We start from the raw sequence: 23,777 nt of genomic DNA on the forward strand, positions 1-23,777 counted from the left end.
AAGGAACCAGCAGCAGCCAAGCCTCTGCCATGGCTCCAAGGGATATCACCCCAAACAATAACTTAGAAAATTTGACAAGAGAAGCCTAACAATCAGCCTCAGAAAAGGAAAAACAAGATTGGAAATTCAAAAGTTGTTGGTTTGATAAAAAGAGAAAGCTCTGGTTTGGGCTAAATAACAACCCACTCCTAGCAGAGACTCTAAAATTCCCACTCCTGAGCCACTGTACATGTGTTAAACCATTGGTCCACTGACAAAATGATAGTATTCATGAATCAATATTGGTGGGGAAATATTAATAAGGCCACAAAATGTACCTACCTCATATGTCCCGCCTGTCCAAAATACAATCCAGGGAAGCCTGTCCACATTGCTCCCAGACATTTTAAATTGCCTAGTGGGCCATTTGAGATTTGGCAGGTGGATTTCATACGGTTGGTCCCATCTCTTGGATATAAACATCTTTTATTCATAGTCTGTATATTTTCTTACTGGACTGAAGCCTTCCCTTGTAGACTGGCTACTGCCTTTTCTGGGGCTAAGGTCCTTTCGGAAAAGGTTATCCCTACCTGGGGAACCCCTCTCAAACTGCATAGTGATGGAGAAGCCTATTTTACTGGTCAGCTGCTCCAGCAACTCTGCGCTCTTTGGCCAGTTTTACACCACTTTCACTGCGCTTGCCACCCTCAATCTTCTGGTTCAGTCAAATGCACTAATGGCATTATTAAGACTCAGTTGGCAAAATTTGTAGAGATGCTTCAAACACATTGACGAAAATCATTGCCATTGGTCCTTCTAAATCTCAGATCCACCCCCTTTGAAACTTACAAACTCTCACCCTTTGAGATAGTCACAGGACACCCAATGTTCCTGATCCCTGCCTTTTTGACCCACAGCTGATAAAAGGAGAGATATTACAATATGGTAGAGGCTTAATTACTTCTATCAAAAATGACTATGTCCTGGTAGAGTACTCTTTTCACAGTGTGCTCCAGGAAGATGAAGACCTTAAGTATCATACCTTACAACCTGGAGATTTTATCTATTGGAAAAGAGGCCTCCAGAAAGGCTCCTTTTAACCTCTCTGGAAAGGACCCTATCAGGTACTGCTAACTAACTTTTGTGTCACCAAACTCCAGGGAACAGACTCTTGGATTCATGTGACACATCTAAAGAAAGCGCCAAATCCTGACTGTGCCTGTACACCATCTGGTAACCTGAAGGTAAAGATTTCCTGGAACTGAAGCAGATGACATCTGATGAGCTTTCCCAAGAGTCCAGACCAGGCCTACTAGAAGGATACAGACTTAGACGCGAAATGCCTGAGGGATCTCCCTCCTACCCTTCCTTGTTACTCAAATGTGACCTCAGTAGGTTTCCAATTTGTTCACTTTCCCTCCAATGTGGGATAAAACACCCAGGAAAACTCCTTCCCAGCATCAAGGGAGAAAAGACCATTGAATCCAGAAAACTTGACTTTTGATCAGCAATGCTTTCAGAGACAAACCTTGATCAAAAGGAGAAAATGTGAAAATTAATAAACAGAAAGCTTATTTAAAATGGAGTAGGGAGGTCAGAAGAGAGAACTTTCACACACTTGCCACTCAACATACACTGCAGGCCCCAAGAAGAAGAAATGTACCTTTCATCGCCAACAGGAAGTGATACTACTTACTATCCGAGCAGAAGGAAGGAAGAAATTCCTCCTTGCCCAGCAACAGCTCAGCCAATGAAAACTGCCAGAAGTCAGCCAAGGAAAACCTGCTATACTTCAAACTCTCAGTCTCTTCCAATGGACTCTTCATTTATAACAGCCCCACCCAACTTCATAGAAGAATGTTTCTCTTGTTTGTTTCTGTGGACTTGCATGTGGTTTGCTATCAACCACATGTCCCGAATTGCAAGTCTTTGCCATTCCCAAATAAACCCATTCTGCTGGTAAAATAACTGGCTGTTTATTTGTTTTAGGTCAATAGTACTGAGCAGAATATGCAATATGCCATTCTACATGTCCATGGGGTGTGAAAACCTACTCAAGAAATTCTTCATCCTCAACCCCATCAAGGGGAGCCCTTTAGAGGAAATCATGAAGGCTCCGTGGATGAACATGGGCCACAGGGAGAAACTAATGTCTTGCATAGAACCACTCCCTGACTACAGGGATCCTGGGCAGACAAAGTTGATGGTGTCCTTGGGCTACACATGGGAAAGGATCCAGGATTCATAGATGGGCCATAAGTATGATGAAGTGATGGTCACCTATGTGCTCCTGACTACAAGAGATTTGAGCTGGAGAGCTACACCATCACCCTGAAGCCCCTTCCTTCAGCTGATCCCACCAACAGCTGTCCTCCTTACCTGTCCTGCAAGGTACAACATAGGATCTTTGCCAACCCAAAGCAGCAGAGTTTCAGTGAGCCCACCATTACCATCTTTAATTCCTACTCTGAGAACAGTCAGAGCAGCCGCACAGAAAGTCAGTGGCCTGGGGAGGATGAGGAGTTAGGAGGGAAGTCCAGCAGTACAGCCAAAGTGCCTGCCAGTCCCCTACCTGGCCTGGACAGGAAGACCACCCCAGCACAGCTTCCCAGCGTGTCCCTATGGCTTTCCCCTGCACCCACACAGCAGCAGCAGTGATGGATACCCAGCTGGAACCAAGTCTCCCAGGGTATATCCTCCAAAAGGAACTTCCTCCACACTGGGCAGTTTAGACATGAGCCTGACCACCAGAATTTGCCTGACAGTGTGACTCCAGCCTCTCCCATTGGGAGTAGCCAGGGACAGCAGGGGCCGCTCACCTTGAAATGGAGGAGAGGAGACCTCAAGCAGCCAAGGCAGTGATATAAACAAGAAAGCATGTTAGGAGGTCAAGCGCACTCCCTGCACTTTACATGGAGCATGAGGATCATGAGCTCCATTGAGTCCAACGAGATGGCATGGGAGATCAGTCAGGTGCTGGACACAAACAGTTGCAGGAGGGAACTGAGCAAGAAGTTCATGTTGCACTGGAGGATGGAGGATGGAGTTGTACAACCTGCAGAGCTTTCACTCATGGGCTTCAGATAAAAGGATATCTGGCACCTCGTGGCCTTCAAAAACATAGTCTCCAGGACAACTGCTGAACTTGAAAGACTGCCATGGGGCCACTGGGAGACAAGAGGAGAGACTCTTGGCCCTAGCTGCAGGCCAGCCCCTCCACCCTACCTGGGGCACTTCTCCTCTTCCCTGCTCTTTTCCATCTTGTCATCTGTATTTATAGGGAAGGGAAATGGCTCTGTAGAAAGAAACAATAGAAAATATATATGCTAATCTATTGTTTTTAAAAACAATAGTTAAAAAAACCCACCCTACTTTATTGCTACAGCTGTCACGAAACACTCATCTACCACTTTACGAGAGGAAGGCCCTGAAAATTCTCTTGTGACCCAACTGAAAAAAACTATGGTTCATTTCAGAGACCAAACTTATGCTCAGAGACTGAGACTGTCTTTGCCAATAGTATGTATTTAACGCAGGTTCACTGTAGGATTTATGACAGTTTCGCAAGCCAATAGCATACAGGATAATGTCTCTTAATAAACCAATAAAGAAATAACATAACATACTCCAAACCAAGGATAGACTAACCACATTATTGTTCCAGACAAGGGTAGATAAAAAGAATAAAGTCCAAATTTAATCAAGGTGTACGTTTTTATACAAATAGGCACTTGGGAGAGACGGCTTGACCAACTGAGAGGTGATGTCCAGCCGCCAGTGCAAAAGGAGAGTTAAGTCCCTGTTGCTAGAGCATGTTGCTAGGGAACAATGGTGCCAACATTTGTGGGCAGGTCAATCTCTTTCATGCGACCGCTTTGTGGTTTGTCACCACCGCCGATGAGGGAGTTGCCCTTATCACTGTAGGAGTGAATGCCTCACAGTCTTCAGAGAGGTTATTTAGGTCAGCAAAGTGTCACCTTGCTCAGACTGAAACTCTTGAATATTCCCCCACAAACTCTGGGTATTTATAGTCTAAATGGCCCCTCGCCATAGTCACTTCTTTACAGGTTCTGACTGATAACCCTCAGCAGTGCCCGTCATCAGCTGAGCTACTGATTGCTTATCAATGACAAAAGATGAGAAGATGACATCCTGACCCAACTTACTGTTACTGAAACCAAAGTGGGTCCCACCCTGGATAGTTAAATCAGACTCTCCACCAGAAGTAAGTTGTCTCACAAAGCAAGGTATGTCTGTAGCAAATAGGAGACCATGAGTAATCATTTCCAAACTTATGCTGCCCCCGAACCAAGGGAAGCGGGGACCTTTAATTTCTGATGTGGATGAATATTCAAAAGGGAGAGGTGGTATTCTCTTGCACAGGCTCAGATGGAGAACACGCTTCCACGTACCCTGCAGGTTATGGCAATAAGGCCTAAGCTCCTCCTGGAGAGATCTTAGCGTTAAAAATAAGGCAAAGGTCATAGGCGTAGCTCTTGTGGTGAGGCTTGGTCTGGTTCCAGGTGGTTGGCGATTGTATCTTCTTAACATAGCAAAAGGAAAAAGAAAACAATTTGGAAAGATAGTTTAATGCTTCCAAACCCACGCTTGAGTTCCTTGGGGCAACTAGTCGGTGACATTACTTTATTCTTATATCAAAACAATTTTTTTGTCTTTGTCATAAACAAGTCAATTAAAACAACTTCACTGAAGTCATAAACAAGTGGATTTGAAACTATGTCAAACCAATACACACAAACCAAAATCACTTTCCTTGAGGGAAATTGAAGCCTGATCAGACCATCCTAAAAATGGAACAAATGTCAAAGAATTGTAAAGGGGACTATGTTTGGAACTGTGGCATTGGCTTTTCTTGCTTGATAAATAAAGTCTGATTGTCAAATCTATATGGTAAATATTCCTGTGAGGCAACCACTTCAGATTTATAAGCCCAAAACAATGAGAACATAGTCTCTCTTGGTACCCCCTTTCCTGGGGCCCCCACCCTAACTGGGGAATATTCATTGGTCTTCTTCTCTGTTAGCTTCAGACTCAACTTCTTCTTCTTTTTCTTCTTCTTCTTCTTCTTCTCCTTCTTTGAGTATCGGCCCTGAGCTACATCTGTTGCCAATCTTTCTCTTTTCTTTTTCTTCCTCAAAGCCCCAGTGCATGGTTGTATATTCTAGTTGTAAGTCCTACCAGTTCTTCTATGTGAGCTGCATGGCAACTGACAAATGGGTGGTGTGGTTCTGTGCTCAGGAACAAAACCCAGGCCGCAGAAGCAGTGAGAGCACTGAACCTTGACCACTAGGCAATCCAGGCCGGCTCCAGACTCAACTTCTTCTTGGGCCCCTTTGTTCTCCTTCAACTTCCTCTTCTCCACCCTAGATATCCTACTCCTCCTCCCCAAAATAGTCCTGGATTTTTTTTCTTTTAAGTTCAAAGAGCATCCCTTTTATCTTTTGAAGACTTTTCCCCCAACTTTATTGAGGTATAATAAACTACGCATATTTAAAGTTTTGACATACATACACCCGTGAAACCATGACCTCTCAAACATTTCCATCACCCCCAAAGTTTCCTTGTGGTCTTCTTAATCCATTCCTCCCTCCATCACATCCCCAAGTAACTGCTGATCTGCTTTCTCTACATACAAATTAGCTTGTATTTTCTAGAATTTTGCATAAATGGAATCATACAATATGTTCTCTCTTTTTTTTTGCCTGGCTTCTTTCATTCAGTATAATGATTCTGAGATTTTTCAATATTGTGTGTATTAATAGCTTGTCTTTTCTGTTGAGTAGTATTCTATTGTATGGATATACCACTATTTGTATATTCATTCTCTACTGGTAGATTTGGGTTATTTCTGGTTTTTGGCTATAACAAATAAAGCTCCTATGAATATTCACATACAAGTCTTTGGGTTGCATGCTTTCATTTTTCTTTATTAAATACTTAGGAATGGAATGATTAGGTTGAATGGTAGATGTTTAACTTTTTAAGAAACTGCCAAACTGATTTCTAAAGTGGTTGTACCATCTTACGCTCCCACCAGCAATGTATGAGAATTTCAGTTGCTCCACATCCTCACCAACATTTGGTATGGTCAGTCATTTTAAATTCAGTCATCTCGTTGTGGTTTTGTTTCTTTGAATGCACAGTGGTTGAGCTACGTCTTGGCTTCATTTCTACCAAGGGGGAACATATGCTTAGGTTTACAGGCAACAAAATCAGATTATGCCTGTTGTGCCAGTGAAGTTAGTAGTGTCCCTCTTACCCTCCAAAGTATCCTGGTTTGGATAACAAAACATGTAGAGTCTCTACTTCTAATCGACTTGACCATGCCCCCAGGCTGTCCATCCGTAGCCACAAAGGCCCATCATGGCATTCTGCTCAACAAAGACTTTCTCCTCCCCTAAAAGGGATTTTCCTTCTTTTCTCGAATGATTTTTGTTCCTTACTATGGCAAGTTTACAGGAGGAAAGGAGTGGCATAGTGTAACCTAGTAGGTGGTAGGAGGGGCAAGTGGAGGGGATAGATGGAAAGTGTTAGAAGAGGTCCTGATGACATCATTTGAGCTGGATGCAGCCATGCTTGAAGTCAGTCTATTCCTTAACTTTTTCTGCACAAAAACCCGAAAATCCTCCTTTTTTGTCTCAGGGAGTTTGACTTGGATTTCTATCACTTGCAATGAAGAGCCCTGACTAGTATACACAGTACGGGAAGGTGCCCAGAAAGGCAACAGCATTTTGCCAAGACTTGGCTGCATCTTATTTCACATCTGAAGTAACTTCTGCCTTCCCTGAAAGTTACTGTTTGTGTGACCTAGCCCCCGGGAATTTAAAGTAGAAGCATTGGTCACACTGGTTGGGGATGAAACTTCAGAGGACACTAAAGGCTCAGGGTCAAAGTATTCAACGGTATCACCACATGGTTTGTTTAATCGAATGCTCTAGCTCTATGTATCCACTGTAAGGCAGCAGGCTCTTTAATCTTTAACTAAATTGTCACTTAGTAGTATGATCCAAAAACTTCTGAATTTTGGGAAGCAGCGTCCATTTCCAATTAGCATTTCCCTCCTTCTTAATGACGAGCTTTAATGCTTACAGAAACATAAACTCATATTTACTCAGAGCACTAAATGCAAGTGAGCAACCCCATAAGCGACCTATGTGAACACATCTCTAAATCATTAGTGTTTCGTGCCCTCTCCTAGCAGCACAATGAGCGACGAGCGTCGTTTGGCGACATCTCCGTGAGCAGTGCAAAGGTAATACTCTAGTGGAAGAAAAGAGGCGGCGGAAAGGGGGGGGGGGAAGCTAAAAAGATCCTATTCAGTCCCCTCTCGAACATTCTCTGACTTGACGGCAGAACTGAGAGAGGCCCCTCACCCGCAGGGGTGCCACCCCCACAAGGAGTGGCCTGGCCCTGTCCCCGGGACCCAAAGACCGACTAAACTCGGGCTAGCGGCCTGCCAGCGTCTGAGCCCCTGGGCGCCCCTCTCTTCTGTGGGGCTCTGCCCGCCTAAAAGCAGCCAGGCGGGTCTCGCCTCGGACGAGACTAAACAGCCTCCACCAGGCACAACCAGCCTTCATTCAGGGGTAGCAAGCCAGTTCAGGAGCTGCAGACGCAAAGACAACCTCCCTGCGACCCTTCGCGGCCGCCGCGGCGTCGGCCCCGCCCCTTCACTGTCCTAAATCCCTCCTCCGCGCTCCTGGGACACGCCTCCTCTCGCCATGGCCCCGCCTCCGCGCTCCCGGGTTCCACCTCCAGCCCCACGCTCTCGGGCCCGCCCCCACGCCGCACGGCCTCGCCTCGCACACCCCCGGGCCCCGCGCCCCACCCGCTCGCGTCCTGGCTCCGCCCCCGCGCTCCGTGGCCCCGCCTCTCGCAGTCCAGGGCCCCGCCCCACGCTCTGGGGCTCGGCTCTCCCGGGCCGGGCCTCTAGCTCAGGGCCCGCCCCACGTGCCCTCGGGAGTCCCGGGGAGGAGTTGCCGCGCGGGAGGAGGCGTGGCCGTGGTGCCGGCGGCGGCGCGGGCAGCGCGGCCGGGACTTTGGCTTTGACACGGACGGCGAGCAGGAGCCCTGGTGCTGGTGCCGGGTGCTGGACGCGGTTCTGGCGGATCCCGCGTCCGAGTCGGGCGCAGGACTTTTGCTTGGAGCAACGCAGGTGCGGCGACGCGGCAAATCCTGGTGCAAGACTTGGTGCAGCCGCGGCGGTCGGATCTCGCCGTCGCTGCCGCCTCCGCGCAGCCCTGCAGCTCCTGCCGGCTCTCGGAGAGCGACTCTGAGAGTTTCTCCCGCAGGAAGAGCAGGAACGCGCGGCCCGAGGCGGCGTGGGCGGAAACCCGTGGCCCGGCCCCTGACCCACACCCTCGCGGGCACCGGGGCCGGAGACAGGGGGCCCGTGCTGTCCCGGGTTGGGCTCAGGCTTCGGAGCCGCGGGTGGAAGAAGGACGCCCCGGGGGAACAGCCGAGAGGTGGGGCGCGGGGACGAGCGGTGGGTCTGGTGGGGGTCAATAAACCCCTTCTTGGTGAGCGCACTAGTGAGGATGGAATTCCCAAGTTGCAGGTGGCACTGAGTGTTAGGCGCAGGGAGAGAGGGGGATGCGCCCTCCCTTCTGCCCGAGCCCAAGTGGGGGCGACCAAAGGGGGGAGACGGCCCCAGTGCTGTGAGAGTTGAGAGGTGTGGGCTGATGGGGATAGGTCTCTTTCCAAGAGAAGCAGCTCATAGCCTTTTTAGACCCCAAAGTGATAAAAACTGGACCTTTCCAGAGGACAGTCCACGTGGGCCAGCCTCACTGTGTGCGCATGTGCAGGGGTTCGTGGACAGCTACCAGCCCAGGACTCCTGGTCAAGAACTCCAGCTCTAGGTAGGGAGTGCTAATGCAGGCTGATTAACTGATTCAATCGATTTGTGTGTTTATTAATTTGTTTTGCAGGTGACCAAGTGAAAGGTACTTTTGGACACTCTGGGCATGGAGACTTAGTGTTTATCTATGCTAACGGTTTCATCCCCTGAATCCTCCACCTTCCCCTCTTCTGTGCCTCTAAGGTCTACTGGGCTTCTCCCCTAACCAGAGAATTCTTCTTCGGTGGTGAGGCCTTCCTAGGCCCCTGATCCTGACCCGCCATGGGGAGCACCCTGGGCTGCCACCGCTCCATCCCGCGGGACCCCTCGGACCTGTCCCATAGCCGCAAGTTCAGCGCAGCCTGCAACTTCAGCAACATCCTGGTGAATCAGGAGCGGCTCAACATCAACACTGCCACGGAGGAGGAGCTGATGACCCTGCCTGGGGTGACGCGTGCCGTGGCACGCAGCATCGTGGAGTACCGGGAGTACATCGGTGGCTTCAAGAAGGTGGAGGACCTGGCACTGGTCAGCGGCGTAGGTGCCACCAAGCTGGAGCAGGTCAAGTTCGAGATCTGCGTAAGCAGCAAGGGCAGCTCCGCGCAGCACTCTCCCAGCTCCCTGCGGCGGGACCTGCTGGCCGAGCAGCAGCCTCACCACCTGGCCACCGCCGTGCCCCTCACCCCGCGTGTGAACATCAACACCGCCACCCCGGCTCAGCTCATGAGTGTGCGAGGCCTCACGGAGAAGATGGCCGCCAGCATCGTGGACTACCGCCGCGAGCATGGGCCCTTCCGCAGCGTAGAGGACCTGGTGAGGATGGGTGGTATCAATGCCGCCTTCCTGGACAGGATACGGCACCAGGTGTTTGCCGAGAGGTCCAGGCCCCCGTCCACCCACACAAACGGGGGCCTGACCTTCACGGCCAAGCCTCACCCCAGCCCCACCTCACTGAGCCTGCAGAGTGAGGACTTGGACCTGCCGCCCGGGGGGCCCACGCAGATTATCTCCACTCGGCCTTCGGTGGAGGCCTTTGGAGGCACGAGGGATGGGCGGCCTGTGCTGAGGCTGGCCACCTGGAACTTGCAGGGCTGTTCGGTGGAGAAGGCCAACAACCCGGGGGTGCGAGAGGTGGTGTGTATGACGCTCCTGGAAAACAGGTGAGGACAGGAACGTCCAACGGTCTTGGGTGTGGAGGCAGCTCTTGCATGGCCTCATCTGTGCATGCAACTGAATGGACTTTTGGGGGGATAGGAAGAGGGCAGGAGTAATCAGTATTCTTGAGTCCCCAGCCAATATTGTCACCTGTGGCTGAGCTCCAGAATTTTCTGAATACAGTTGTCTGGGCTTGTGGTCCGTATCTTGAATGTGGTGTATCTGAGATCAATTCATAATTTGGGGGTAAGTGGAGATTGTGTTGGTGTTACTGCTTTGGAGGTTGTTCTTTGACTCACAGACTTCGTGGGGTTGCCACCCGATCAGGCAGTCAGAGCCTGGGAACTATTGCACAGTTGTGCATGTGAGAAAGAGCTAGCTGGATTTTTTTGATGGGAGGAAAAGTCACATTTATTTCACCAAATATGCTTATTTGTGTTCACAAAATCATCTTAAAGACCAGGTATTTGCAAACACATACACTGTGTATATTTACCAAAATGCTGTGAATGAATCACTCTTCATTCTTTTACCTTATTTAGCCTGAAGTTGGTTTCCAGACCCACAATTGCAGCCTCAAATGTATGTAACCTCCCCTGTCCTGTGGCCAGGAAAGGTCAAGCTGACGTGTGGTGAATATTGGCCAGATTTTCCCATTTGAACCACAAGAGAAGAGACTTGTAGGATGGGCTCTTATCACACAATGTTTACATTATTCACAGCACTGCTCTCTGTAGGAACTTCCGTTTAACCCCCATAAAACAAAACAATGCTATTGTAGCCACAACTCCTGCTGTTAGTAAAATAGTGTATTGTATAATGTAATCAGCTTTGGGAAGGAAAGAAACATTTTTAACGATCTCTTCCAGGTCAGAAATCCTCTGATCCTGGGCTCGAGGGATTTTGCCCAGCCACCCGCCAGAGGTGCAGTGTGTTTGTGGCCACTCGCTGCTCTGCTTTGCACTGGGTTGTTGGTGAGGCTGGCGGGTCAGCAGTTTGGTGACATGAAGTGAGTTCTCAGGGGGAAATCACAGTGCATTGTGGCAGAGCATCAGGATAAATGAGTGAGGAGAAAACCAGGTCACAGCGTTTCCCTGGCACTGTCCCAATGGCATGCTCTTGTCACTGAGGACTGAGGGACTGTGCACCAGGTCAGAGAATTGGACCGGGGGAGCCCCTGAGCGCCCTTCCTGCCCTGCCATGACCTCTGTTTTGCACCGTAACTCGTTCCTTTTGCGAAATCATCTTGTACACAGCTGAGAACTGGACTCAGCTCTGGGAGATATTTATTAGGAATGGCTTGATAGTTGTTCTCTTCATCCACAGCAGCATGGCTGTATGTATGGGAAAGGGGAGGGGAGGGATGACTGTTTCATTCCTATCATGAGGTTTCCTTAGGGCTCAATTTGAAGGGTGGAAGGGGATGAATCAGGATCTGAAGTTTCCCCAGTGGGAGTGACAGATTGGGCAGCCTTTGCCCATTTACTGTGATAGTGATTTTCAAGTGTGGTCTCTGGACAGCATCAGTGACTGACTCAGAAACTCAGGGTTTCTATGTTTTCACATGCCCTCTGGATGGTTCTGGTGCACACTAAAGTTTGAGCTCCATTGTGCTGTGTGTTGGGCAAAGAGCTATCCCTGTGGTTGCTCTGTAAAGCATCTTCCCCTGTACTGGCTTTTCTGACAAGGTTGGTGAATCCATGTAGAGCTTTCCAGGCACTACATTTTCTTTGATTGTTCTGATCATCCCTGTATTTATTCAATCATCTGATGTTCTTTCTGGCTAGAGTTCGAGGGGCTTAGTCAGCTTCTGGAACAGATGCATGTGAAGGGCAGAAAATGGGAGCTTGAGCAAGAGACAGCCAGCCTCAGAGTGGGCTCCACTCTGCAGCACAGACCTGGGGCAGCCAGGGGCACACTGAGGAAAAGAGCCAGCAACTCTTGTCCAATGTGGAGCTAGGATTTGTCCTGGTGTTTCTTCTTTGGATTTCCTAGAGGAATGACGATTTGTTGAGGACATTTAACTGCTGTCCTCAGGCGAGAGTTCCCGAAGAGCTTACCCAAAGCCAGTAGGATGTAGGAGGGGATCCCTGGAAGTAACCAGGAAGGTGACCTGTGTCTGTCACATTTCTTACACTTGGCCACGTGTGTTTTCCTATGGGTTAGTGGTTCCTTTTGCCTGTTCACAGTGTGTTGAGTGTTCTGGGCACTCCTCGCACCTTGTTGTCTGGTGAACACAAAGTGATAGGCTTAGGATCTCACCCGTGCAGAGCTGGAGTGGGTCCATTTGCCTGTGTGCCCATCCTAGGGCACCCAAAGACTGCTGGCTGTGACAGAGTGGGTCACATGTTTTCAAAACAGCAGTGCACATTCTCCAAGAGCTGTGTGTTCATCCTGATTCACAAAAATCTCTTGCATTCCAGTTGATCCCTTTGTTAGTAAGAGGAAGTACATTTAGTTTGAGCAGAATGGATGCAGGTAATTTTCTGGGTGGCTCTTATTTTCATACATGTATGCGTACAATACAAGAGATACCAACTCCTGGATATGCCTTCATATTTTCCAACAGCTATCACATTCTTTTGATTTCCCCAGTAATTCTGGGAAGTAGATAATGCCTGCTTTCATTAATGATTCTCCATCTCCGGGTGAGGAAACTAAAACCCAAGAAGTTAAACGATTTGCCTCCATCCCACAGCTCATTAATGACTCAGCAGGAAGCAGGACCCAGACTTTCTGATTTTAGACCCATACTGTTTGTAAGCATGCAGTTTTGTAAGCCCATCATCTTTATCCTGCCTCTTGTTGAGGCATCCCTCTCTCTGCCAAGTCAAGGGCACTTGCCAAATTGTGTGCTGTTCACATTTTCTTAAATTAAATCCATTTGTAAAGGCATTAAAAAAAAAAACAAACCTTTGGCTCCACCTCTTCTGTATTAGTGAAGTTCCTTAACCTTTCCAAGTCTCAGTTTTTCCATCTGTTGAATGAAGCTAATGAAAAAAAAGAAAGCTTTGGGCACTTCTTTTGTGAAGGGAGTAGCTGGTTCTTCGTTTTCCTTTCTGTGGCTTTAGCAGGAGTGTTCTTAGACTAAAGGGTGCCTATGTGGGACTCTAAAGAGTAAGCGTTCTTTCTTGCCTTGAGATGCTGCTGCATTGGTGGGTGAGCATGTGTGAGCTACAAGAAACCATGTTTTGCATGCGAAGCCTGTGGCAGGGCAGCAGAAAGTTAGAGAATCATACAGTCACCAGGAACCTCCAGGGGCATCACGCTGTGGCACAGAACTCATGGGTCTCATCAGATTCCTTTGCCAAATCTCAGTCTTAGGCAATGTTTTTCCTTGTTCAGTATTTATGGAGCAAGACTAAAAGAAGAATGCTCCTGCTAAATATCCTTGCAAAATTTGGTGACAGCCCACATATGGAATGAAGATTGTTTAATTTTAATTTTTTTATTTTTTGCTGAGAAGTTGTTCTATTTTGAAAAGTCCCTTTGGGTTCTGAAAGCATAAGCCCTGGGGGAGCTGATGGATAATCTTCAAAAGAAATGAGGAGGTTTAGTATCCCACCTGCTCTTTTTCCCCATGGCCTCCGTCAGAAGGGAACTGTAAGGGTCAAAGGCTTGAGCCTTATAATGGCCTACGTTTGTTTTCTTGCCGCATGTCTGTCTGCAGTATCAAAGCACAAAGAGAATTAGTGCCCAGCATCAGACACTGACTGTGAAAAAGGAGATTTTGGTTTATCAGACTTGATTAGTAGGATCTCTATAGACACAACCTATCTTGTCATTTGATTCATTCATTGAAAAATATATATTGAGTAGGTGCTGTGTACATGCATACACTAAATTCAGGAGTCGGCTTGGCACTGTTTCACAGAGTTAAGTAAATGTGAATTGGCTTGTATGGCTCAGCCTCAACAGTCTGGGAAACCCAGATTTTTTTGGGGAAAGTCGCTGAGTATGATTGATATCTGGTTGTATTTTTCCCGTACGAATAATAGGCTCGTACTGGGGAATTGAAGGATGGGTAGATATAGCCAGACATAACATCTGGGGGCAAAATGCCCAGCAATCCCCTTAAAGTAGAACTTGTGAAATTCGTTTTGACACCTGTGGAAACTGAGGCTCAGAGAGATTAAATAGCATCCATGTGGCATTCAGAAATATAGATGTTAGAGTCAGGTTTTGAAGCCGGGCATTTGTCTGATTTCAGACTGGGAAGTCGGGGTGTGTCTCTTCCCAAACTCCATCTCGAGCTACTGACCCCTGGCGCACCTGCTGTTTTCTGCCTGTCTCAGGTCTTAGGCTGGCCAGGCATCAGGGCTTCACCTAGACTCCTGGGACCATGTCAAGCCCCTAGAGGACTCTGCTCCCTTCCTGTTTTTGTTCCTCTGAAGGACAAGGCTTATGGCCAGAGGAGTTCCGGTTTTCTGAGCCAAGGAGGTCTGGGTCGTTTCCAGAGAGAAAGGTGGTCAGTAATAAGACTGTTGTGGATAAATAAGAGAAGATGGTGTGAACGAAGGGAAGTCCTGGTGTGGACACAACACAGGATTTATTTCACCAAAGGGAAGATGTTACTTTTGATTTTTGAGAATGCGCCCATTTGGGATCTGACTTTGGGGGTTTGAAAGTATTGATTCTCCCAGGGGATATTCGGTCCTTTATTATTCACTCATTTATTCAACAGATATTTTTGAGCTCTCACTAGGTACCAGGTTCCTGTGTCAGGCTCTGGTAATAAAGTGTAGAGCAAGACAAAGTCCGTGCTCTTATGGAGCTTCCGTTTGAGGCAAGGAGATGAACAAATCAATACGTAGATAAATAATTACAGAGAGTGGTGAGTGCTGAGGATGATGGAGGTGAGTTGAAGAGAAACCTCTTGAGGTAGATGGGGTTCGAGGACAGCCTTAGCTGAAAGCTGATGGGTGACAAGGAGCCAGGCATGGGAAGAGCTGGGGAAAAGAGTGCTCCACTAGAGGAACCAGCCAGTGCGAAGGCCCCGAGAGTGCTTGTTCCAGACTGAGAGCCAGAGTTCCGGGAGGTGCGGGTGGCTGGGGTTGCAAGGGAGGCAGCGCCAGTGGGTGGGGCCTCCAAGGCTCTTATTTTAACAGCGGAAGGCGGCCACAGAGCATTAGAAGCAGAGCTTGATGAATTACTGGTTACCATGTTGTTCTGGCTCCTGGCGGGTGGGGAATGCTTAGAGTGGGTCCTGGGAGTTGAGTAGAGAGGCTGTTGCAGAGTCAAGGCTAAAAAGGATGGTGAATGGAGAGAAGTGGAAGTGGGTGGAGTTGAGAGGATCTTTTAGAGGCAAAAACTGGAAAGACTTGCCTGTGTTTTGGATATGGTGGGGATTAACCAGGTGGAATCCTAGAAGACAGGCTCCAAGGCGTTTAAGAAATCCCAGGGCTGACTTGCAAGCCTCTGCATTGTGTCAACATGGTGCCACTTGCTGGCTTCACCCCTTCCCTCTGCTGTTGCCTTGCTCTGACCGGTGTGGGATCTTGGTCCATTGTGGGTGGAGGAAGAGGCCTTGTCATCTGTCCTCTGTGCTGACTGGGCATCTGACAAGGCCACTTGCTCTTTAGTATCAATTACATGTAGAACAAGGGCATGTTTGGGGGGGTTTTAGGTAACTATTTTTGTCAAAAGACATTTACATAAATTAAATTCAACATTGCTTGAGCATCTGTACCTTGCTTGCTACTTGGTGAGGTCAGGGGCACAGGGAGACCTGGCCCTGTCATCAGGGAGCTGTGTCATCAGGGAGACACATTCACAGGTACTTAACCAGGGCAATGTGTGTCGTGAAGGGGCAGGTAAAGCTTAGGTACAGGAATCTGGTACCTGTCTGCCTGGCTTCTGAGGTGTGTGGAGACCTCAGCATAGGGGAAGGAAGAAGGAACAGGACCAAGTCAGGTGGTTGGGAAGGAGCTGGACTGGAGAGGAGGTTGGAGTCTGAGTGGCAAGAGCGTGGTGGCCCTTGGGGTGAAAGTCAGCAACCCCCCCCCCCCCCACCCCGCCACGAAGCTGACACTGAGGAGTTAGGAAATCAGGGTCAGTTCCTGACACTCAGGAGTCCAGGCTGCCCTCTGCCCAGGCTTATAGTCTGAATTGTACAGACAGGGAACACGGCAGGCTCCCCCACACACACAGTAGCGAATAGCAGTGAGGTGTGTGCTATTTGCTGTGTCTTATTTTTATTTCAGAATTACCCTACTTTACAAAAGATTTTATCCCAGAATTCCTTAATAACGATTTCTGCCAATAACAAACAAAATGATGCATTTCGATGATGAAATTTGATGTGCTCATCACAGACGCCCTGGTCTCCGTGTAACAATGTACAGCTGATTGGAAATTGCACACCGATGACTCCTAGCATCAAAACATCCAGGAGATGCCACAAAAATGCCCTGCTCTACCTGCAGGCTTGTAGTCCTCAACAACTATTTAGGAACCTCAGAAACTTCCTGACCCTGTTCCTTATGACTGTACACTGCCCTGGTCTGGACAACAGTTCTTGTTGTAATGTTTTGATTGACAGCTGCCGGACAGCTGGATTGCAGTGGATAGGAACCCTGGGGAGCTGTGCTCAGAGTAAATGTTTCATTATGAAGAAAAGTCTTGAATCCTTCTACCATACTATTGGATAAAGAAACCCTGGGTTTTCTTTACTGAGAACAGCTCCCTAACCATATTGCTTTGTTGTGTTTCCAATGAGCCCTTGTTTCCTGCAAATTCTATTTTGGTTCAGCCATTACCTGATTAAGCTGTTAAGCTGGGCCTTCAATTGTTTTATCTAGAGGCTGCTGTAAACTCATGAAATGCTGTGCTTCAGCCAAGAGAACCTTGTTCACGTTGTCACATTTAAGGTTGCGTGCCTTTTGGGTGTGGTTTTATCATGTTGTAGGGACCTGAATCCTGTTTGCTCACCCCAAAGCTGGAGGGTAAAATCGGGGCTTCGTTTTTCCAGCTTGTACTAAAAGCGTAGTGTCTTGGAAAGATTGTTGTCTTTTAAAATACTGATCCAATACTCTATTAAAAAAAACCAAAAACTTCTCCAGAATGTATTTTCAATAAGGAAATTCAATCTGACTTAAATTATTTTGCAGTCTCCGTTTTCTTAAACTGGGGGAAAAGTCAACATTTTGGTGGCCTCCAAGTACTGATGCTTGGCATCAGGCCCTGGACTCGTCTGCCAGTAGACTCAGGGCTCCGTCCTTCCTTGCTGGGCGCACGGCCTCTGCAGCTTCAGATCACTGTGTCGTTTTACTGGTCAGTTCTTCATGGTAGAATGGTTCCCAGTCGTTTTTAATTTGAGGACTCATTTTAAACAGCAAAATACTGCACGTCCCTGCCCCCACCTAATGGTGGTTGTACTTTCAGTGTCCAAGAGGTAGACGTAGTTGTGCTAAAGAATGAAAGCAATGATAATTAACACTGATAATGACTGTGGCTGAGGCCCGGACCTAAGTAGCTTCGCACGTGGGTATCATCACAAGCCCTCTTTTACAGATACAAGAGAGATGGCTCAGGGAAGCTGAGTAACTTTCCCCAGGGTCACACAGCTTTTAAGTGGTGAAACTTGGATTATAGCCCAAGCAATTAGACTCTAAAGTTTGATGATAAAAAGCTACTCTGAATTCACTAATGCTTTTCTACGAATTTGTATTTTCTTCATCACTCCAGCCTGCATACTAGGCTACATGCTCTCTTAACCAACTTGGTCTCATAAGTATGCTGATATATAATGATATCAGAGTGTGTGTGGGTGTGTGTGCCTATCTAGTATTTGTTTCTTCAGAGTGGAGCAAGGATATTTACAAAGCAATCTGATGCAGGATACTATATTTTTATGACTTTTCAGTCTTTTAAAATTGTCTTGCCCACACCTATTTTGTCAGTAGTTTCTTTAAACAGTTTGCTTTTATAGAAGCATTCCAAACATTCATCTTAGTTTTCTTAGAAACAACTTCTCTTTCTGCTCACACTCCTATTTCATCACTTGATGTCACAATTTAGGAGACCATAGTGATATATCAACTGACATAAACAAGTCTGGATACAGACACAGCTGACCCCAGGAAAGCACATGATGGCCCACTTGAAAATGGAGACACACAGTTCATCTGGCCAGGAGTACTCAGTGTGCCGTGGGCATCCATCCCTCAGCATGTTTTACAAAGGGAATGGGCACAGCCTGGTGGGTCCCTTGAGTAGAGGTTGGTTAGGAGAACATCAGTTGTGGTTTTAGAAACACTAGTACCTGGGCCCGAGTTATATTATTTATGTAGTCTAGAGATAGTTTTTGCCGTGTCTGTGTATTACAGACCCCTGGCAGTAACTGCAGGTTGTTACTGGCCCACTGTTATTTTTTCCTAGAAGATTGACTCAGAAATGTAACGAGTTATAAGATCAAGAGTTCATTGTCCCTCAAAATTCTCCCTCAAAAATCACTTGCAACTTTTAGAAAGAAAAGAAGTGAAGGAGTAATGAGCTGGGGGTTTTTTTGGCTTAAGACCTGTACTAGTCAGGATTTTCTTCACTCACAGAGATGGCCTGCTCGTGAAACCTGTGAATAACTATAAACTAGGAGGGAGTTGAGCAGGTAGACTGGATTAGATGGTTTATGAAATACCTTCCCAAGTTTGTAACTTTGCACTGTCTTTTAAAACTGTTTCTGAATTTCATTTTCAAGTTTGATTTTCGTTTAGTACATGTCCATACATGTGAAACTGCACCAGAGACAGTCACATGGCAGTTCACATGTGCTGAATTCAGTTAAACGCCAGGCAAGACTGTTTGCAGTTGATTTGTAGTCTTGAATTATGTTAGTTTTGATGCTTCCAACGTGTATAATAAAAATGGAGGTAGGTAGTGGATATTGTTAGAGTTTCAACTTTCTAACCAACTTAGAAATAAAAGTTGCTTCTATCTTTTAAACTTTTGGGTAAATTTAATTGAAGAGCATCTGAGATTATAAAATGGTTCTTCAAAATGTTACTTCCCATTTGCAACCATTTATCTAACCTATAAAAATCAGGAATTTTTTTGTCATTGATCTACCAAAGCAAAGTATAGAAATAAACTGGCTAACGAGCGAGAGATAAGACTGCAAGCTCACGCACAACCCTTGATTTCCAAAACAGTATTTGTGTTCATCAAAACAGCTGTGGTGGTTTTATTGATTGATTGTCTTGGTAAAGGTTATATATTTAAATATATACATTTCTTCTAAATCACAAAAGTCCCCTCAAACCCTGAGACTTCTTTCCACTGAGAGGGAAAGTGATCACTATTTCTACTGAATACCCTTCAGTTCTGAGCAGGAAGAGTGGTTGTTCCTATAGGTAAGATGTGTGTTAGTCTGCTAGGGCGGTCGTAACAACACACCACAGACTAAGTGCCTTAAACAATAGAAATTTATTTTCTCACAGCTCTGGAGGCTAGAAGTCCAAGATCAAGGTGTCAACAAGGTTATTTTTTTTTCTGAGGCCTCCCTCCTTGGCTTGTAGATGGCTGTCATCCTCCTTGTCTTCACGTGATCTTCCTTTTGTTACTTTTGTGTGTCCAAATTTCCTCTTCTTAGAAGGACACTAGTCATACTGGATCGGAGCCACTCTAATGGCCTCCTTTTACTTTAATTACCTCGTTGGAGACCCTGTCTCCAAATACAGTCACATTCTGAGATACTGGGGGGATTAGGACTTCAACATGTGACTTTTGGGGGACACAATTCAGCCCTTAACAAGATGGTGTAAGAAAAATTGCCCCCAAAAAAAAAAAAATTGCCCAAGGACTTCCTTCTTGGCTGTTTGTTTGGAACCTGCTCCTCTGGGTTTTCCCTAGAGAGAAGATGATTTCAAGGTATTTATTTAACAGTGTAAATGCTGGAGAAACCTGCCTTAGAGTTCCTGGAGTGGCAGGCTGCTCGACAAGAGGAACGGCTTTCTTGCTGGGCCTCAGTAAGTATGGACCAGCTCTTAGGGCTCTGATGTGTTGCCCTTGAACTCCTCTCTTTCCAACTTGCCAGTCCTTGGTTTGGTCCTGAAGCAACAGCAGTGGCCTGAAACCTTCTGCCCATCCCCGCCAAGGCAGCACCTCCACTTTGCTAGCTTCCTTGCTTGCCCTTGGCTACATGGAATGGTGACACATGAGTTTGTCCTTTAGAATTTAGTGCCCTTTAGAATTGCTGTGGGAGGGTGAGATTCCACGGGACGACTATGAAGCCGACTCCAGGCAGGCTCTCCCTGACTTGTGTAGTTAAGCACCCTAGCTGTGGGCTCCCTTGTCACCGTGTTTTCCCTCCCGTAACAGTCACTCTGCTGTAAATGCCTGTGCGATGCCCTCTGCACTCCTAGACTGTACATACAGCCTTGTTTCAGCACGAGAACACTCTGGAATTTGTGGAAAGAAGAAATGACTGCTGACATTTATTGACTGTTTGCTTTGCCCCAAGTGCTACTGTTCAGCCTTTTATATTCATTAACTAACGTAATCTTCACACCATTCCAGTGAGATGAGTATCTCCACCTTACACATAAGGAAACTTATCTGAGCGAACCTGGGGTCAAATTTTAGTAAACTTGCCTGAAGTCACATGGTTGGTGAAATTCAAAGCCAGGCAGAATTACTCAGAGCCCAAACTCTTATATTCAGAGGCAGAAAATCCATAAACCTGGAGCTAGGACCGGGAGGTTAAGAAAGGGGATAGTGTTTCCTAGCCTTTTTATGTTGAGAAAGTTTAAAGAGACAAGTTTAACGGGGGGATACCCCCTCCAATGGGTCCCAGCTTGCCTTGAGGAAGTTATCCGATTCTATCATCCAGGGAGGTTAGGCGTGTGGGGCTTTGGAGGTGCTGAATTTTTAAAAAATTGAGGTATAATTTCCATGCCAGACAATTCCGTCCTTGAAAGTGTACAGTTCACTGGTTTTTACTGTATTCACAAAGTTGTGCAAACCTCACCACTATTCCAGAACCTTTCATCACCCCACAAGGAGACTCCATACCCATTAGCAGTCACTTACCTCCTCCCAGCCCCAGGCAACCACTAATCTACTTACCGTTTCTATGGATTTGCTTATTCTGGACATTTCATATAAGTGGAATTATTTAATATGTGGCCTTTTGTGTCTGTCTTCTTTTGCTTAGCATAATGTTTCAAGGTTCATACATGTTGTAGCGTGTATATTTCCCTTTTTATGGCTGAATAATATTCCATTGTATAGCTGTGCCACATTTTCTTTATCCGGTCATCAGCTGATGGGCATCTGGATTGTTTCTGCTTTTTGGCTATTATGAATAATACTGTTATGAACATTTGTGTACAAGTTTTTGTATGCACATATATTTTCATTTCTTTTGGGTATATACCTGGGAGTAGAGTTGCTGAGTCATATGGCGATTCTATGTTTAACATTTTGAGGAACTGTCAGACTCTTTTCCAGAATGGCTGCACATTTTACATTCCCACCAGCAATATCTGAGGGCTCCTATTTCTCCACATCTTCTCCAACACTTGTTATTGTCTCTTTTTGATTTTAGCCATACTGGTGGGTGTGAAGCAGTATCTCATTGAGGGGTGTGAGTTGCATTTCCCTAATGACTAAAGATGTTGAACATCTTCTCATGTGTTCATTGGCCATTCGTATATATTTTTTGGAGAAATATCTATTCAGATCTGGGTGGGCTGTTTTCAAACCTGTTTCCAAGCTTACAAAATACAAGATATCTTTGTGCTGACCTTTTCACTCCATATTCCCCCTCTTCCTTGCCCCTTAGTCATGGGGTCATTATACTGGAGCCTAACATAGAATAATTGCCTTGTAAAAGGAAAAAGTGTCCACCGTCCTACAGAAACAAACCCTCTGTTTAGGAAGGGACCTGGAGAATTTCATTTGCCATGCTTAATTATTCTGGTTGGAGCTGTCTCTTTGCACTGGACTTTTAACACTCTCCTTGAGAAGTACTTGGTGTTCTCTGATTTTCACATTTAAGTTATGTTTTGAAAGGAACTTTAGCACTTTTATCTAAAGCCAAAATATAACATACACTGTGCCAGGATTTACAATGAGAGGTGAGCTTTGGATAGTTCATGATACTATCTGCAAATTGCAGGACCCTGGACCAGGAAAGAACCTTGAAGGAGCCCCTTCCACAGGACTCTGCCTAAGTCATGGCAGACAAATGAAATTATATATATGTTATTTATTTCCTTATTCTTTTGAACCCGGCTGTGGAGAGTTGAGTCATTATATTCTTCAGTTTATGACACCATGTCATCAGTCAATACTAGGTGCCACTTCTGTTTGGTTTTATTTAAAAAATGTCTTTTCATCTTCATTCCCATTGCCATTCACCTCCCTCCGTAGATTCCTAGTACAAAGTGTTAAATATATGTCCTTAGATATCTCTTTGAAAAATGCAGTGTTTTTAATCTACAAAAACCTTGTGTTTTTATGGTTTCCAGCTAGTTCTGTGTTCCTGACTTCTGCTTAGTCATTGGCCGTGTGCAAGGACAAGTGCCACGTGTACCTGCCCAGCCACAGGTGATGGCAAGCCAGGCTGCCTTGGGCTCCCTGCTGCCATGAGGCCAGCAGGACCCTCACATACTTTTTGGATTTCCCCTTTGGGGAACAACTTTTGCCCGTTTTGTAAAATTTAAAATTTTGTTGTTGTTGTTGTTTTGTTTTTAATTGTTTTGAAATGTTCATGCACGTTCTAGATGCCAATCCCCTTTGTGGTCTCAGAGATTTTAAAGCTCTTTCCCCAGTTTATCACCCTCCGTTACCTTTGTCTTTGGTGCCCTTCACACAACAGAAATTCTTTTTTTAAAGCTTGGCACTTGAAAGAACATCTGTTACCAATCTTCTTCTTTTTTTTTCTCCTTCTTCTCCCCAAAGCCCCCCAGTACATAGTTGTGTGTTCTACTTGTAAGTCCCTCTAGTTGTGACAACAGAAATTCTTAATGTTGATGTCAAATCTACCATTGCCCCTGCTGGATGCTGTTTAACAAATCCATCTCACCCCAATTCACTCTTAAGTTTTCTTCTGTCTTAGTTTTATAATTATCTTTCACGTTTAAGTTTTTAATCTATCTGGAGTTTACCTCTGTGTAGGTATGAGGTAGGGATCTCATTTTAGTTTTTTTAATTTTCCCAATACCATCTACAAGCAGCTTATCATTTCCCCACTGACTTAGGATGCCCCTTTGTCCTATGTGTACAGCAGGTTTAGCGGTCTATTCGTGTGCTCCTGAGCTGTTCCCACACTCTTGTCAACACCATGGCCTCTGGTCGGGTGAGTCTCCTTCCTTGTTCTTCTGCTTAAACATTTCTCTAACCACATATATTTTAGAGTTTCTCAGACATCCTGTTGGAATGGCGTTGACTTTATAGATGAGGTTTGAGGAAATTTGATTGCATTGTGGGGTCACCCTTCCTTGAACATCTACGTTTCTTCATTTATTTAAGTCTTCTTTTGCAACTGTTAACAGAACTTAAGACATTTTTCCATGAGTGTGTGTGTATTCTTTGTTAGGTTAAATTCTTAGATACTGTGATTCTCTGTTTTTAAAATCCCCAGAGAATGAAGTGCCACAGTTTTGCTCTGTTACTCATTCCAGTCTTCAGCTGTCTTTATTACCCCCGTACTTTTCCTCTACCCACTCTACATCCTTTATTTGTAATTTTGTCCCATTTTTCTAAATCTTTCTTAGTAGAAGTAAAAACCAGGCAGTCAGAACTCTTTGAGGCTCCCTCTGTACATCCGTGGATCTCAATTTAATCTCCT

General features: G+C 46.0%; 1 protein-coding gene across 4 annotated transcripts in view; it reads left to right on the forward strand.

Moving 5' to 3' along the window:
• Nucleotides 1–8,021: 8,021 nt before the first annotated feature.
• EEPD1 (endonuclease/exonuclease/phosphatase family domain containing 1) overlaps nucleotides 8,022–23,777 on the forward strand; it is a 115,499-nt gene continuing 99,743 nt past the window's right edge. Inside the window, exons 1-3 of one of the 4 annotated variants that reach the window (XM_046670581.1) lie at nucleotides 8,023–8,462; nucleotides 8,925–8,939; nucleotides 9,038–9,993. In XM_046670581.1, the coding sequence (XP_046526537.1) occupies nucleotides 9,116–9,993 (878 nt within the window). In that variant the 5' untranslated portion in view covers nucleotides 8,023–8,462; nucleotides 8,925–8,939; nucleotides 9,038–9,115. Of the gene's footprint in view, nucleotides 8,463–8,924; nucleotides 9,994–23,777 lie in introns of all 4 variants that reach the window. The other 3 variants (XM_046670582.1, XM_046670583.1, XM_046670580.1) reach the window with 3 other exon arrangements.

Source organism: Equus quagga, chromosome 8 (assembly GCF_021613505.1).
Source record: "Equus quagga isolate Etosha38 chromosome 8, UCLA_HA_Equagga_1.0, whole genome shotgun sequence".
Lineage (NCBI taxonomy): Eukaryota > Metazoa > Chordata > Mammalia > Perissodactyla > Equidae > Equus > Equus quagga.